Source organism: Pristis pectinata, chromosome 25, assembly GCF_009764475.1.
Source record: "Pristis pectinata isolate sPriPec2 chromosome 25, sPriPec2.1.pri, whole genome shotgun sequence".
Taxonomy (NCBI): Eukaryota; Metazoa; Chordata; class Chondrichthyes; order Rhinopristiformes; family Pristidae; genus Pristis; species Pristis pectinata.
Window position 1 is genome coordinate 32,717,220 of NC_067429.1, and position 16,898 is coordinate 32,734,117.

Genomic DNA, 16,898 nt, shown 5'->3' on the forward strand with positions numbered 1-16,898 from the left:
TTGTGGCCAAAATGGTTTTTCCTAAAGGTTCACCCTGACTTTGATGGAGTATTCCAGTCAGGCCCATGGACCTGCCCTGATGTGGAATAAGATCATAGCTGATCTTTTTATCTCAGTGCTACATTCCTGACTCATATCCCTTTATTTCCTTACTGACTAAAGAAATCCCAATCTCTTTCTGGAACACACATCACTGTCCTTGGACACAGAACCCAAAGATCCACAACCCCCTAGGTGAAGAAATTTGTCACCTCTGTGCTAACTGGCTGACACCTTTTTTTTTGAGACGGTGACTCACAGCTCTCGACAGCTCAGCCAAAGGAAACATCAATCCTGCATCAACTCTGTTAAGCCCCTGAAGAATTTTGCAGGTTTCAAGAGGCCCCAAGTTTGCCACTCCTGGAATCAATCTTTGTTCCAGTCCAGCAATCACAAGGCTGTCTTTCCACAGATAGGGAGACCTGACCTGTACACAATATTCCAGTCATTGAAAGGAAACAAGATGTTGCACTATTGCACTCAAGTCCTCTTGTAATAAAGGCCAACACAAGGCTTTCCTAATTTCTACCAAAGTACACGTTATTCCACCTGCCATGTCCTTCCTGTTCCCATCTCCATCTCCCTGAAGCCTCTGCATCCTGCACACAGTCCACACCACAACCCAACACTGCAACCTCAACAAACCTGGATGTTATAGAGATAGAATCACACAGCATTGAAACAGGGTGGTCAAGAAGGCTTGTGGCGTGCTTGCCTTTATTACTCGAGGCATTGAGTTCAAGAGTCAGGAAGTTATGTTGCAGCTTTATAAAACTCTGGTTAGGCTGCATCTGGAGTATTGCATTCAATTCTGGTTGCTCCATTATAGGAAGGATGTGGAGGCTTTGGAGAGGGTGCAGAAGAGGTTTACCAGGATGCTGCCTGGATTAGAGGGCATGTGCTGTAAGGAGAGGTTGGACAAACTTGGGTTCTTTTCTCTGGAGCAGTGGAGAGGCTGAAGGGAGACCTGATAGAGGTTTATAAAATGATAAAACTAGAACTCGGGGATATAGCCTCAAGATTCCAGGGAGTAGATTTAGGATGGAGATGAGGAGAAACTGCTTTTTCCAGACAGTAGTGAATCTGTGGAATTCTCTGCCCAAGGAAGCAGTTGAGGCTACCTCATTAAATATATATTTAAGACACAGTTAGATAGATTTTTGCATAGTCAGGGAATTCCGGGTAATGGGGAAAAGACAGGTTGGTGGATCTGAGTCCACGGCCAGATCAGCCATGATCGTATTGAATGGTGGAGCAGGCTCGACGGGCCAGATGGCTGACTCCTGCTCCTATTCCTTATGTTCTTATAAGAGGCGTGGATAGAGTGGACAGCCGGTCTCTTTCTTGCCAGGGTGAAATACTGGAGGGCATGCATTTAAGGTGAGGGCGGTAAGTCCATTGGCAAGTTTGCAGATGATACCACTGTAGTGGGCTGTATCTCAAATAATGATGAGGCGGAGTATAGGAAGGAGATAGAGAGCTTAGTGGAATGGTGTCATGACAACAACCTTTCCCTTAATGTCAGCAAAACAAAAGAGTCATTGACTTCAGGAAGGGGGGCGGTGTACATGCACCTGTCTACATCAATGGTGCTTAAGTCGAGGGGGTGGAGAGTTCCAAGTTCCTGGGAGTGAACATCACCAACAGCCTGTCCTGGTCCAACCACGTAGACGCCACGGCCAAGAAAGATCACCAGTGTCTCTACTTCCTCAGGAGGCTAAAGAAATTTGGCATGTCCCCTTTGACATTCACCAACTTTTATCAATGCACCATAGAAAGCATCCTACCTGGATGTACCACAGCTTGGTATGGTAACTGCTCTGCCCAGGACCACAAGAAACTGTAGGGAGCTGTGGACACAGCTCAGTACATCATGGAAACCAGCCTCCCCTCCATGGACTCTGTCTATACCTCTTGCTGCCTTGGTGAAGCAGCCAGCATGATCAAAGACCCCACCCACTCTGGACATTCTTTCTTCTCCCCTCTCCCATCAGGCAGAAGATACAGGAGCCTGAGGGCACGTACCACCAGGCTCAAGGACAGCTTCTATCCCACGGTGATAAGACTATTGAATGGTTCCCTTATACGATGAGATGGACTCTTGACCTCACAATCTACCTTGTTCTGACCTTGCACCTTATTGTCTGCCTGCACTGCACTTCCTCTATAGCTGTGACACTTTACTCTGTATTCTTTTATTGTTTTTACTCTGTACTACCTCAAAGCACTGTGTAATGAATTGATCTGTATGAACGGTACGCAAGACAAGTTTTTTTACTGTACCTCCGTACAAGTGACAATAATAAACCAACACCAATAGCAAAAGAAGGTGTGCAGGTTGCTGTGCTGTACTCCTTTATGTTATACGTATGTTCATACATGGCATGTGTCCCAGCCTCATTAGTGCTTCCAAATGCATCACTTCACATTCATGTGGAGGAAACCCATCTGCCATCCCTCAGCCCATGTCACCAACACCTCGATATCTCCCTGCAGCCTAAGACCACCCTCCACTCTGTCAACAACTCCACCAATCATCATGTCATCTGCAGACTTACTGATCTTGCCTCCTACATCCACATACACGTATGTTACCAACAACAAGGGTCCCAGCACCGATCCTTGTAAGACGTGTACTGATTCATCTCCCACCACACTTTGGTAAGTCAGGCCACCAGGCTGTGTTCCTTCTCCCTGCATACAAACAGAGCTGAAACGTGAGGATCAGGTACAGAGAGTCGTACAGTGCTGGTCTGAGGAAACAGATGGGCTTCTATATAACTGTTCCAAGTCAGTGGACTGGGGTCCATGTTCAAAGACTCAGCTGCCAGCCCCGATGAGTATGTCACCACCGTCACGGACTTTATCAGCAAGTGTGTTGAGGACTGTGTACCAAAGAGGACAATCCGGGTGTTCCCAAACCAGAAACCATGGATGAACCGGGAGATCCACTGCTGACTGAAGTCTAGGACTACAACATTCAAATCAGGTGACCCTGACCTTTACAAGAGATTGAGATACGACCTTCGGAAAGCTCTCAGGGATGCCAAGAGACGATACCAGTCCAAGATCTTGTCCCAGAGCAGCCGTCAGTTGTGGCAGGGCTTACGTGCAATAACGGGCTACAGAACGAAGTCCGGCAGCATCGCCGTGAACAGAAGGGGAATGGAATGTCACCACCCACCCCGACAGCCTCCAATGCACCTGAATCCACAGTCACTGTTGTGGACGTAAGATCAGTCTTCTGGAGAGTGAACCCACAGAAAGCATCTGGCCCGGATGGTGTCCCTGGCCATGGCCTCAGATCCTGTGCAGATCAGCTGGCGGGGGTATTTACAGACATTTTCACCTCTCTTCTTCAATCTGAGGTTCCCACCTGCTTTAAGAAGACCACTATCACCCCGGTACTGAAGCAAAACAAGGTAACATGCCTTAATGACAACTGCCCGGTGGCTCTGACATTCACCATCATGAAGTGATTTGAGAGGCTGGTCATGGCACACATCAACTCCAGCCTCCCACCCTCTTACTCTCAATATAGCTGTAGAATGTCTTGGTATTTTCCTTAACCCTATCTGCCAGATCCATCTCATACCCTCTCTGCCCTCTTGATTTCCTTCTTAAATTTATTCTTAACCCTTTAATAGTCATCTAGGGATTCACTTGTCCCCGACCTCCTAAACCCAGTGTGTGCTTCCTTCTTTTTCTGGACCAGAGCCTGGTCTGATAGTGGGAGGGGATTCTATCGTAAGGGGGTCAGATAGAAGTTTCTGTGGCCGCAAAAGGCTAATGGGGCAGAAGTTTTGAGGGTGTCCAGGTTGGTACGTTGTCTCCCTGGTGCTTGGGTCAAGGATATCTTGGAGCGGCTGCAGGGCATTCTGAAATGGGAGGGTGAACATCCAGAAGTCATGGTACATGTAGTGGGTTGGGGAAAGGATGAGATCTTTCAACATGAACTTAGGGAGCTAGGTAGACATTTAGAGAACAGGGTGTCAAAAGTTGTAATCTCTGGATTGCTTCTGGTGCCACAAGCCAATGAATACAGGCGACCCCCACATTATGGTACGGGGGGGGCGTGGAGGGGGGGGTGTTGGTTGTGTTCCTAGAAAATGGTCCACATAGCGATAACCTGGGGTATATCCCATCAGGCCCTGGAGACTTATCTACATTAATGTTTTTCAAGAGACCCAACTCTACCTCTTTCCTCATCTCAAAATGCCCAAGCATTTTAGCACACTGCGCTCTGATCCCACCATCCTCTACATCCTTCTCCTCGGTAAATACCAATGCAAAGTACTCATTTAGGATCTCGCCCACATCTCCCACCCCTAAGCACAAGTTCCCTCCTTTATTCTTAAGCGTTCCTACCCTCTCCCTCGTTATCCTCTTGCTCTTGAGGTATTTGTAGAATGCCTTGGGATTCTCTTTAATCCTACTTGGCAAGGACTTTTCATGACCCCTCCTGGCTTCAAGTCGCTTCTTGAGTTCCCTTCTTGAATGTGGAACCAGAGGCAGAGGTGAGGTCCTGGATGAACACTTTTCATTGGTATTCACAAAGGAAACAGACTTTGTGGTTGGAGAACTCAGTGAAGGGGAAGGTGAAAGTCTCGTGCAGGTCTCCATAAATAAAGAAGTACTCGATGCTTTAGTGGGTTTAAAAGTGGATAAATCCCCAGGACTGGTTGGGAATAGATTGTTGCTGCTCTGACTGAGGGTATTTAAATCTTTACTGAACACAACTGGTATTGGTATTGGTATTGTCATTGACTTCAGGAAAGGGGGCGGTGTACATACACCTGTCTACATCAATGGTGCTGAGGTTGAGAGGGTTGACAGCTTCAAGTTCCTGGGAGTGAACATCACCAACAACCTGTCCTGGACAAACCATGTGGATGCCATGGCCAAGAAAGCTCACCAGCACCTCTACTTCCTCAGGGGGCTAAAGAAATTTGGTTTGTCCCCTTTGACTCTCACCAACTTTTACCGATGCACCATAGAAAGCATCCTATCTGGATGTATCATGGCTTGGTATGGCAACTGCTCTGCCCAAGACCACAAGAAGCTGCAGAGAGTTGTGGACACAGCCCAGCGCATTACGGACACCAGTCTCCCCTCCTTGGACTCTGTCTTTACCTCTCATTGTCTTGGTGTAGCAGCGAGCATAATCAAAGACCCCACCCACCCGGGACATTCTCTCTTCTCTCCTCTTCCACCGGGTAGAAGATACAGGAGTCTGAGGGCACGTACCACCAGATTTAAGGACAGCTTCTACCCCACTGTGATAAGACTATAGAACAGTTCCCTTATACAATGAGATGGACTATGACCTATGACCTCATGACCTCACAATCTACCTTGTTGTGACCTTGCACCTTATTGCACTGCACTTTCTCTGTAGCTGTGACACTTTACTCTGTACTGTTACTGTTTTTACCTGTATTACATCAATGCACCCTGTACTAACCCAATGTAACTGCACTGTGTAATGAATTGACCTGTACAATTGGTTTGTAAGACAAGTTTTTCACTGTACCTCGGTACAAGTGACAATAATAAACCAATACCAATACTTAGCAGAAACAGCCAACATGGCTTTGTCAAGGGCAGATCCAGTCTGAGCAATTTGACTGAGATCTTTGAAGAGGTGACTAAGTGTGTCGATGAGGGCAGGGCCATAGAAGTGATTTACCTGCACTTTGGTAAAGTCTTTGACAAGATCCCACATGGAATATTGGTTCCAGGGCAGGATGGCAAACTAGATCCAAGATTGGCTTGGCAATAGGGTGATGGTAGAGGGCTGTTTTTGTGATTGGATGCCTGCAACTAGTGGTGTAAATTGGTAAATTGGTTTATTGTCGTCACTTGTACTGAGGTACAGTGAAAAACTTGTCTTGCATATTGTTCATACAGATCAATTCATTACCTCAGTGCGTTGAGGTAGTACATGGTAAGACAATAACAGAATGCAGAATAAAGTGTTACAGTTCCAGAGAGAGTGCAGTGCAGGTAGACAACATGGTGCAAGGTCATAACAAGGTAGATTGTGACGTCAAGAGTCCATCTTATCGTACTAGGGAAATGTTCAATAGTTTTATAACAGCGGGATAGAAGCTGCCCTTGAGCCTGGTGGTATGTGCTTTCAGATTTTCGTATCTTCTGCCCAATGGGAGAGGGGAGAAAAAACAGTCCGGGGTGGGTGTCCTCTAGTGGTCCTCTAGTGGTGTCTGGGGTGGTTTGATTATGCTGGCTGATTAACTGAGGCAGCAAGAAGTATAGACAGAGTCCATGGAGGGGAGGCTGGTGTCTGTGATGTGCTGAGCTGTGTCCACAACTCTCGGCAGTTTCTTGCTGTCTTGGGCAGAGCAGTTGCCATACCAAGCCATGATACATCCAGATAGGATGCTTTCTGTGGTGCGTTGATAAAAATTGGTGTGTGTCAAATGGGACATGCCAAATTTCTTCAGCCTCCTGAGGAAGTAGAGACAGGGTATTGGTGATGTTCACCCCTAGGAACTTGAAGCTCTCAACCCTCTCAACCTCAGCACCGTTGATGTAGACAGGAGCATGTACACCGCCCCCCTTCCTGAAGTCAATAACCAGCTCTTCTGTTTTGCTGACATTGAGGGAAAGGTTGTTGTCATGACACCATTCCACTAAGCTCTCTATCTCCTTCCTGTACTCCGACTCATTGCTGTTTGAGATACGGCCTACAACGGTGGTATCATCTGCAAACTTGTAGATGGAGTTAGAGCGGAATCTGGCCACACAGTCGTGAGTGTATAATGAGTAGAGTAGAGGGTTGAGGACGCAGCCTTGTGGGGTGCCAGTGTTGAGGATAATCGTGCCGGAGGTATTGCTGTCTATCCTCACTGATTGCGGTCTGTTGGTCAGGAAGTCAAGGATCCAGTTGCAAAGGGAGGTGTTGAGTCCCAGGTCTAGGAGTTTGGAGATAAGCTTGCTTGGAATTACAGTATTGAAGGCAGAGCTGTAGTCAATAAACAAGAGTCTAACGTAGGTGTCTTTACTGTCCAGATGCTCCAGAGAGGAGTGTAGGGCCAGGGAGATGGCATCCCTTGATTAGGCCACATTTAGTGTATTGTGTTCAATTATGATCACCTGGTTATGGTAAGGATGTGGAGGCTTTGGAGAGGGTGCAGAGGAGGTTTACCAGGATGCTGCTGGGTTTGGAGGACGTGTGCTGTGAGGAGAGGTTGGACAAGCTGGGGCTGTTTTCTCTGGGGCGGCAGAGGTTGAGGGGAGATTAATGGAAGTTTATACAATTACGCGAGGCATAGATAGAGCAGACAGTCAGTATCCTTCATACAGGATTGAAATGTTCAGTACTAGAGGACATGTATTTAAGGTGAGGGGGGAAAGTGCAAAGGAGATGTGTAGGACAAGTTTTTTACACAGGGAGAAGTGGGGGCCTGGAAGGCGCTGCCAGGGGTGGGGGTGGAGGCAGGTAGATGGGCACATGAACATGCAGAGAAGGGAGGGATATGGTCAATGTGCAGGGAAGAGGGATTAGATTAATTAGGAGTCATTAATTTAATTAGTTCAAGCACAACATTGTGGGCCGAAGGGCCTGTCCTGTGCTGGTACTGTTTGATGTTCCGTGTTCCATTATTTGCGGAGTGATGGAGGACTCGGTTATAACCTTTCCTTTTGGTTTTTGTTGATCAGTCAGAAAGTGAGAGGTTCAGCTTAAAAAGTCCAGGAGCCACTGGTTTGAAGAGGGAGGTGTATACTGGTGAAGACATTAAATAGAAAACACGTAATCTAATAGGGTGCCCTGTTGGCACAAGTAACACAGCGGAAGGGCGAAGGTGGAGGAAATCGCCAGCAGTCCTGGCAACTGCACGGAGTTTGTCCCCCTACGTCTCAACACTGAATTCCAAGCCCGACGACACTGAACTATCCTTCTGCTCTCTCTGCCTCCACAACTATTTCTTTGGCCAGGTGTTTTCATTCCAGACTGCTAATCCTTTCTCTCAACTCCAGAATTCCCAATCGACCTGGACTCCTCTCTCTTGCCTCCTACCATCTCTGGATCAAGTAACTGCTGACTGACGATGGGAGGCCAGCCACAACTTCCCTGCTGCTCTCTCACTCTAGCCTCTCCTCTTCGAAAGGTGCAGGACTCGCTTCACAAAGAACCACAGCTAATTCTGTTGTCAAACACACCGACAAGGGTGGTGCTGTCATGATCTGGTGAAGTGACCTTGATCTTACAGAGGTCAAACCTCAGCTCCCAGACACTAGAACCCAGAACCAAGACCCCACCATCAAACATCAGGTCATTGACTTCTAGTCACAGACCTCAATTCCTCGGGAGATCTTCCCTCTACAACCTTCAACACTGAGGTGCCCCAGCTTCCCACCGCCCGGCTCTACCTTCTGTCCGAGCTCCACAAGCAGGACTGTCCAGACAGACCATGTTTCAGCCTGCTCCCACCCCACCGAGCTTACTTCTTCCTACCATGACTCCATCCTTCCTCCCCTGGTCCAGTCCCTTCCCACTTACATCTGTAACACTTCACCTGCCCTTCCCCAGTGTGACAGTTTCCAGTTCCCTGGTCACAACCTGTTCATGTCTACCGTGGATGTACAATCCATCCTCAGGTCCATCCCACATCCAGGAGGAGGTGAAGCCCTCTGCTTCTTCTTTGAGGAGAGGCCCAGCCAGTTCCCCTCCATCAGTGCATTCATTCGCCTGCCTGAACCTGTCTTTATATTAGTGTTATACAGTTATACAACATGGAAACAGGCCCTTCAGCCCAACTCATCCATGCCGACCAAGATGACCCATATCCTTCTAAACCTTTCCTATCCATGTACCAGTCCAACTGTTTTTTTCAATGTTGTTATTGTACCTGCCTCAACCACTTCCTCTGGCAGCTCATTTCATGTACGCATCACCCTCTGTGTAAAAAAGTTGCCCCTCAAGTTCCTGTTAAACCTCTCCCCTCTCACCTTAAACCCATGCTCTCTCGTTCATGATACCCCAACCTGGGAGAAAGACTGTGTGCATTCACCCTGTCTATGCCCCTCATGATTTTATACACCTCTATAAGATCACCTCTCAGTCTCCTATGCTCCAAGTAATAAAGACCTAGCCTGGCCAACCTCTCCCAATAGCTCAGTTCCTCAAGTCCTGCGACATCCTGGTAAATCTCTTCTGGACTGTTTCCAGTTTAACAACGTTTCCTGTAGCAGGGCAACCAAAATGGAACACAACCACTTCCTCTGGCAGCTCATTCCACATACAATACCACCCCCCTACGTAAAAAAAGTTGCCCCCTTTTGATAAGCAAGGGTGTCAAAGGTTATGGGGAGAAGGCAGGAGAATGGGTTGAGAGGGAAAAATAACTCAGCCATGATCGAATGGCAGAGCAGACTTGATGGGCTGAATGGCCTAATTCTGCTTCTATGGTCTTATGGTCTTACCATAAGTGCAGCTCACCAGCGTCCTCACTGAACACCGCTCACTTTCTCCAGATCAAAGGGTGTAGCTACGGTCACTCACGTGGGCCCAGCGATCCTGTCTTTCTGTGGGATATGTGGAACAGTCTTTGTTTCAGTCCTACCCAGGCCCCCTCCCTCAGCATTGGTGTAGCTTCCTGCACTCATACAGAACCTGACAAGTTCATGAACTTTGCTGCCATTTCCAACCTGTCCTCACCTTCACCTGGTCCATCTCTGGCCCTTCCTTTCCCTCTGCCTCCATCTCAAGAGACAGGCCAGGCACAAACATCCATTGTAAGCCACAGAGACTGCCACAGATATCCCGACCATACTTCCTCCCACCCTGCCCCTCTTTCTCCCAGTTCCTCCAGCTCCATCCCATTCGCTTTGCTGACAAACATTTTCTGAACAGATGCCTCTGAAATGTCTGCCTTCTTCCTGGGCCCTGGCTTCCCTCTCTCCCTAGTGGAGAGAGCCCCTGACCACATCTCATCTACTTTCCACATCCGTGCCCTCTCCGAGTGTCCCCTGGACAGAGCAAGAACAGCATTCCCTTGGTCCTCACTTTCCACCCCACCAACCCCTGCATTCAACAGATTATTCTTCACAATTTCTGCCCCCTCCAACACGATTCCACCACAGATACATGTTTCCCCGGCTCCACCAGCAGCTTTCCGCAACGTGAAGAGACCGTTTTCACCATGTCCTGGTCTCCACCAGCCCTCCCCTTCCCATGCATCCTGTCCTTCCACCCCTTCCCTTTTCCACCATCCAGGGACCCAAACGGTCTTGCCCTTCTTCTAGTCTGGTGTACCGCACTTAGTGTTCACCATGTGGTCTCCTCTACGTAGGGGAAACCAAACACAGACTGGGTGATCACTTTGTGAAGCACCAGTCTTCCGACCACAGGAGTGACCCTGGGCTCCCTGACACCTGCCTCTTTAATTCTCCATCACATTCCCACTCTGACCTCTGCCTGTGCCGCCTGCATTGTTGTAACGAGGACTGATTCAAGTTTGAGGAACAGCACTCGTCTTCACTCTGGGCACTCTGTAGTCTTCTGTACAAATCAAATCTTCCAACTTCCAATAACTCATCAGAACTGGCAGGTTTTGCTGTACGTCTGAGAAAAACAAGGTAAGGTGCCTCATGACATCCACCATCATGAAGTGCTTCGTGAGGCTGGCCATGGCACACATCAATTCCAGCCTCCCAGACAACCTCAACCCACTGCAATTCACCTACTGCCGAAACAGGTCTACAGTGGATGCCATCTCCCTGGCCCTATGCTCAGCTCTGGAGCATCTGGACAGTAAAGACACCTACGTTAGACTATTGTTTATTGACTACAGCTCCACCTTCAATACTATAATGCCAAGCAAACTCATCTCCAAATCCTAGATCCAGAACACAATACCTCCCTTTGCGACTGGAACTTTGACTTCCTGACCAACAGACCACAATCAGTGAGGATAGGCAGTGTCCTTAACCCCTGACTCAACTCTCTATACAGCCATGACTGTGTGGCCAGATGCTGCTCTAACTTCATCTACAAGTTTGCAGATGATACCACCGTAGTGGGCCGAATCTATATCGTGATGAGTCGGAGTGCAGGAAGGAGGTAGAGAGCCATTTCAATCTTTCCCTCAATGTCAGCAAAACAAAAGAGCTGGTCATTGACTTCAGGAAAGTGGGCAGTGTACATGTTCCTATCTATACCAATGGTGCTGATGTTGAGAGGGTTGAGAGCTTCAAGTTCCTAGGAGTGAACATCACCAATAGCCAGTCCTGGTCCAATCATGTAGATGCCACGGCCAAGAAAGCTCGCCAGTGCCTCTACTTCCTCAGGAGGCTAAAGAAATTTGGCATATCCCCTTGGACCCTCACCAACTTTTATCAATGCACCATAGAAAGCATCCTATCTGGATGCAGTACGGCTTGGGACGGCAACTGCTCTGCCCAGGACCGCAAGAAACTGCAGAGAGTTGTGGACACAGCCCAGCGCATCAAGGAAACCAGCCTCCCCTCCATGGACTCTGTCTACACTTCTCACTGCCTCGGTAAAGCAGCTAACATGATCAAAGACCCCACCCACCTTGGACATTCTCTCTTCTCCCCTCTCCCATTGGGCCAGAAGATACAAAAGCCTGAAAGCACGTACCACCAGGCTCAAGGTCAGCTTCTATCCTGCTGTTATAAGACTATTGAATGGTTCCCTAGTATGATAAGATGGACTCTTGGCCTCACAATCTACCTCATTATGACCTTGCACCTTACTGTCTGCCTGCACTGCACTTTCCCTGCATTCTGTATTGTTTTACCTTGTGCTACCTCAATGCGCTGTGTAATGAATTGATCTGTATGAACGGTATGCAAGACAAGTTTTTCACTGTACCTCAGTACAAATGACAAGAATAAACTAATTTACCTCATTTGCCTGTGATATTGGGTCAGTGTTTCTGCACTCCATTACCACAGGCTGACAATACATCTCCTTGTCCCCCTCTAACAGCCCCATTAATAACACACCCTCACAGCAGCCCTGGCCTCAACCTATCACAGACATTCCCTTTGTTTTATCCTTCCCCACCCTCTCTGCAACTTAATGTTTCCTTTCCCAGTTCCAATGAAGGGCCCTTGACTTGAAAGGTTAACACTGGACACACAAGAGGGTCTGTTTTACTTTCCAGGGGTGTTGTCTGACCCACTGGGTATTTTCAATATCTCCATATTTGTCTCACATTTCCAGCATCCGTTTTTTGTCATTTTACCTTCTCTGCTGTTCTCTGCTGTTACCATCTTTGCTTTAATCTGTTCATTCAGACAAGTGGAGCTAAAACACCCTACTTCTATAAAATAGGAACCCTATTCATCACTGATCATCCTACCTCGAAAAACAAGCGATGCTGATACAATAGGGTCTTTCAGCTGATACGATAGGGTCTTTCAAGAGACTGTTAGATCGGTACATGGAGCTGAGTGAAATAGAGGGCTATGGGTAAGCCTAGTAATTTCTAGGGTAGGGACATGTTCAGCACAGCTTTGTGGGCTGAAGGACCTGAATTGTGCTGTAATTGTTCTATGTTTTATGTTCTAAGTCTCCACCCTTAGTGCCACAACACACCGGATTTGCAACAGTTCCCCGTACACGTGTGTCTCCGTGGCTACAACAGGGTTCACCAAGTGCCCACGTGATCCCACAGTCACACTTCCTCTCCCTTCACGCAGGCTCTTACCTTGAAGACCTGGTAAGCGTATTCATCGTCTGTCTCAATGTTGATCAGCTTCAGCAGGCTTTTAATCTCTTCGAAGCTCATTTTGTTGTCGTTATCTTCGTCAGCTTTCCGGAGATGTTCGTGGATCCAAGTGGACAGATGTAAGGAAACAACATGGTTTGGAATGGTTGCCTGGAGGGTTTTGGGCAGTGCCCAAGGGCTGGGACAAGAGGGACAGTGGACTCAGCAGCCCCTTCACACACATACTCATGCTGCTGACACACAAACATCCACAGCGACACAGCCAGACACCTCCAACCTGCACTTCCAGCTGCTGCTCTAACACCTCTCTGCTGGTCAGTGCACCCGGGGCATTTGGATGATCCTTGCCTGTGGTCTTAAGGCAGCTGGGAGCCGTTAGAGGCCCTCGACCACATCCAATCAAAGAAAATGGCTCAAAGGATATTGGTGAATTCTCTCTCGCTGGCTCATACTTTCTGCTTTCTTTCGGAGTTTCTTCAGCCCCTGCACCCACCGCCTGCCTTCCTCCTCCGAGGCCGCCACCAGGTCCAGGCTGCTCCTGCTGCCCGTGAACACAATGGTGAAGCAACGTTTCTCCGAGAAGCTGCTCCCGTGTTTCCTCATCACCTCTGACTGGTGTCCCTCTTGGACTTCCCGGATATCCATCACCGAGACTGAAACATCAGGGGGAACACGGACAACATCACCGACCAGGCCGGCGCTGCAGGGGGTCGGCGCACCCTGTAATGTCACGCGAGGAGGCGCTCCCCCGTGCTGCGAGACACCTGTTGGAGCACGACTGCCGGGCACCAGGTGCGACGGATGCAGTCTGTCGCTCACACTGAGCCAGGACAGGAACTGACGCGGCCACGCATCGGCTGGGGAACACCGGCATGTTCGACACAGCTGCCCCCGAGGCTCCCGATGGGTAATGACCGCTGGGCACCTGGTGGACACACTGTTCAGTGCTGCAGCTTCAGATGCTGGATACTCCACTTGGGAATGGACTGGTAATAGACACTTATTTGGATGTTGTGTGATGCAGGTAGTTCAAACACATTGACAGGTCTTGTCACACGTCTGGAGTCAGACCCATAAAGCATGAGACAGACCTTTTAGCCCATTGAGTCTGCACCAACTATCAACCATCCATTTGCATTAATCTCCCCATCAGTTCCCCCTGCATTGTATTACACAGGTACACATTGGGAACAATTCATGTGGCCTATTAACTAACCATCCCATGGTCAAGGAGGTTGGGACGGTGGTTTGACCTTGTGGATGGTGTGGGACCAACACCAAGGAAGAGATCCACACAAGTCGTGGTGCATTAGTGACCAGGCACAGTTGCTCCCTCTTACCTGTCCTCAAAGCTGACTTCAACTCACAGGTTAAGTTCTGGGAGGGGCCCATGTCATGTGAAGGACTCGATATTGTACAATTAACACAAAATGTGTGTTGTGTGCCGTTAGCTGCTGGTGTGCGTGTGTCGGTCGGCCTCTGAATGTGTGCTCACCAGGTTGTACGTCAGGAAGAGCGTTCTGTGCACCATGAACCTGAGCTTGTTTAGTGATTTTAGATAAAACTAATTGGTGCAGCAGACACGATGGCTGCACCGTGTGAGAGAGTTTCCAGCTACTGTTTCTGATCTTTAAATGCAACAAAATTCTGCTCACTCAGCACAGGTTCCTTAACATTGAAAACATTTCACAGCTTCAAGACCACCAAAAAACCTGTGCAACCAATGGTTCACAACTCCAGACATTATTAGTAGCACGCATGCTGCAACAAGTGCCCATTGCACTCCTGTAAACCTCTGATAATCCAGGACACTCGGGACTTGGAGGGAGCCGGATGAGTAGATTTTCCGGACTATTGGATGTTATTTCCTCAATTCCCAACAGATTTTTAAATCAGCTTTTTTTAGATGTGAGAAGATATTATAATAAATTTTGCAGTGAAGCTGGTAGGTTCAAAGGGAGTGTTCGTGCCGGAGCACCAGTAAGTTAGAAGGGAGTGTGGGAACCAGTGCCCCGGTGGGTGGGTGGGGAGTGTGGGAACCGGTGCCCCGGTGGGTGGGTGGGGAGTGTGGGAACTGGGGCCCCAGTTGGTGGGTAGTGAGGGTGGTGAGGGCAGTGGGGGTCGTGAGGGTGGTGGGAGCGATGAGGGCGGTGGGGGTGGTGAGGGTGGTGGGGGCGATGAGGGTGGGGGGGTGGTGGGGGTGGGGGAGTGGTTGGGGCGGTGAGGGTGGTGAGGGTGGTGGGGGTGGTTGGGGTGGAGGGTGTAGTGGGGGTGGTGGGCTGGTGAGGGTGGTGAGGGTGGGGGGTGTGGTGGGGGTGGTGGGCTGGTGAGGGTGGTGAGGGTGGGGGGTGTGTTGGGGTGGTGGGGGTGTTGAGGGTGGTGAGGGTGGGTGTGTGTGTTGGGGGTGGTGAGGGTGGTGGGGTGGTTGGGGTGGTGGGGTGGTGGGGGTGGTGGGGGTGGTTGGGCGGTGGGGGTGGTGAGAAGGTGAGGGCGGTGAGAGAGTTGAAGGTGGTGAGGGATTTTCCAGGAAATCAGCTCTGTGCCTTGGGCCAGAACCTGAGCCAAAATGTTGACATCAGGAAACAGATTCACTGGCAGCAATGCTGGGAGACAGGCCAAGACAGGGAGGCAGACTTGAAGTGTGGACTGCAGCAATGTGCTGCTCCTCAGCAATGAATCCCCTTGAAACGTTCCCAGCCAGTGTGTGAGGGCTGCTGTACCAGTGCAGCCTCCTGAGGCGAGTACTCACAAGTTGATGGCTTGTTCCTGGATTTTGACTCACACCAGATGGAAAGACAATCGTCCTGCAGCTTCATCCTTCGATCTTTCTTCCATCGACGTGATTTTATTTTTTGCAACTTGCTGCCCTTTAGCATGAATTTCACATCTTCGTCCTCAAGTAACCCTGCGAGAGACAGGAGGGCAAATGTCAGAGGCCAATAACTCAATGACACGTGATCCTCCTTCAGGCACCAGGGAAGGAATTCAACTTTCCAGACAAAGACACCTCTTCATAACCCTAACCAAACAAACTACTTTAGCTGTTTGTTCAGTTCCAGAGATCATTGAGGGTGGCAGTGCAGCTTCAGAAGGCACAAGGAACACTGGCCTTCCGGCCGCTGTCTGTAAGGAGTTTGTACGTTCTCCCCTTGTCTGTGTGGGTTTCCTCTGGGTGCTCCGGTTTCCTCCCACATTCCAAAGACATACGGGTTAGGAAGTTGTGGGCATGCTACGTTGGCGACGGATGCGTGGTGACACTTGCGGGCTGCCCCCAGAACACTCTACACAAAAGGTGCATTTCACTGTGTGTTTCGATGTACATGTGACTAATAATATCTTATCTTAGTTGTTACATTGAATACAAGAGTAGGAGGGGTTAGGAGGGCTTTAGAGGGCTATGGGCCAAATGGGGGTGAATGGGACTGGCTTGGTGGGCACCATGGTTGGCATGGATGAGTTGGGCCGAAGGGCCTGCTTCCGTGCTGTATGACTCTATGACTCTAGAAGCACCTGAGTATCATTGTTTATGCATTTATGGTTTTGGAAGTACATGGGATAGGATGAGTGTAAAGAGTATTGTTAATTCATCAGTGCTCATTTAATGTGACACTGTTGCTACTATGTGTGTGGAGGTTTGATGTACCTTCTGAATATTTGGGTCATTTACCCCCACTGATGTACAGTGCGAGACATCTCTTGCTCCACTGATCTACACCCCTCTGGAGGTGATCCTGATCTGCTGCCTACCTCCCTCTATACAGAGCAGATCCCCTCTTTCAATTACTTCCTCCAGGACTTCTCCCTGAGGGCACCGGGGGCATCTCACCACTCTCTCCATTTGGCATGGTCAAACGTACACTGCGTGCTGAAGTGTTTGCTGGTGTTGGAGTGACTCCTTTAAGAGAAGTTGGTGTTAGAGTGACCCCTTTAAGAGAAGCTGGTGTTAGAGTGACCCCTTTAAGAGAAGCAGCCCACACCGTGTGGTGCTGAATCGATGGCAGAGTATCTTTGACGTTGGAAGGGTGTTGCAGCTTCATTGCACTATGCCGTGTATGGGAGTGTGTGGCTTTTCAAAAACACCAGGAATTTTAAATGCTGAAAACTGATGATTGCACTGGAAGTGGTGTCCTCCATAAC

At 49.0% G+C, this 16,898-nt stretch overlaps 1 protein-coding gene across 2 annotated transcripts in view; it reads right to left on the reverse strand.

Annotated features, from left to right (window-relative positions):
* The window catches only part of LOC127582872 (1-phosphatidylinositol 4,5-bisphosphate phosphodiesterase delta-3-like), a 113,715-nt gene that overhangs the window by 76,900 nt on the left and 19,917 nt on the right, over window positions 1-16,898 (reverse strand). For both annotated transcript variants that reach the window (XM_052038490.1, XM_052038489.1), the window contains exons 2-4: window positions 15,511-15,666; window positions 13,186-13,414; window positions 12,741-12,870 (exon numbers count right to left, since the gene is read on the reverse strand). In XM_052038490.1, the coding sequence (XP_051894450.1) occupies window positions 12,741-12,870; window positions 13,186-13,414; window positions 15,511-15,666 (515 nt within the window). The remainder of the gene's footprint in view (window positions 1-12,740; window positions 12,871-13,185; window positions 13,415-15,510; window positions 15,667-16,898) is intronic.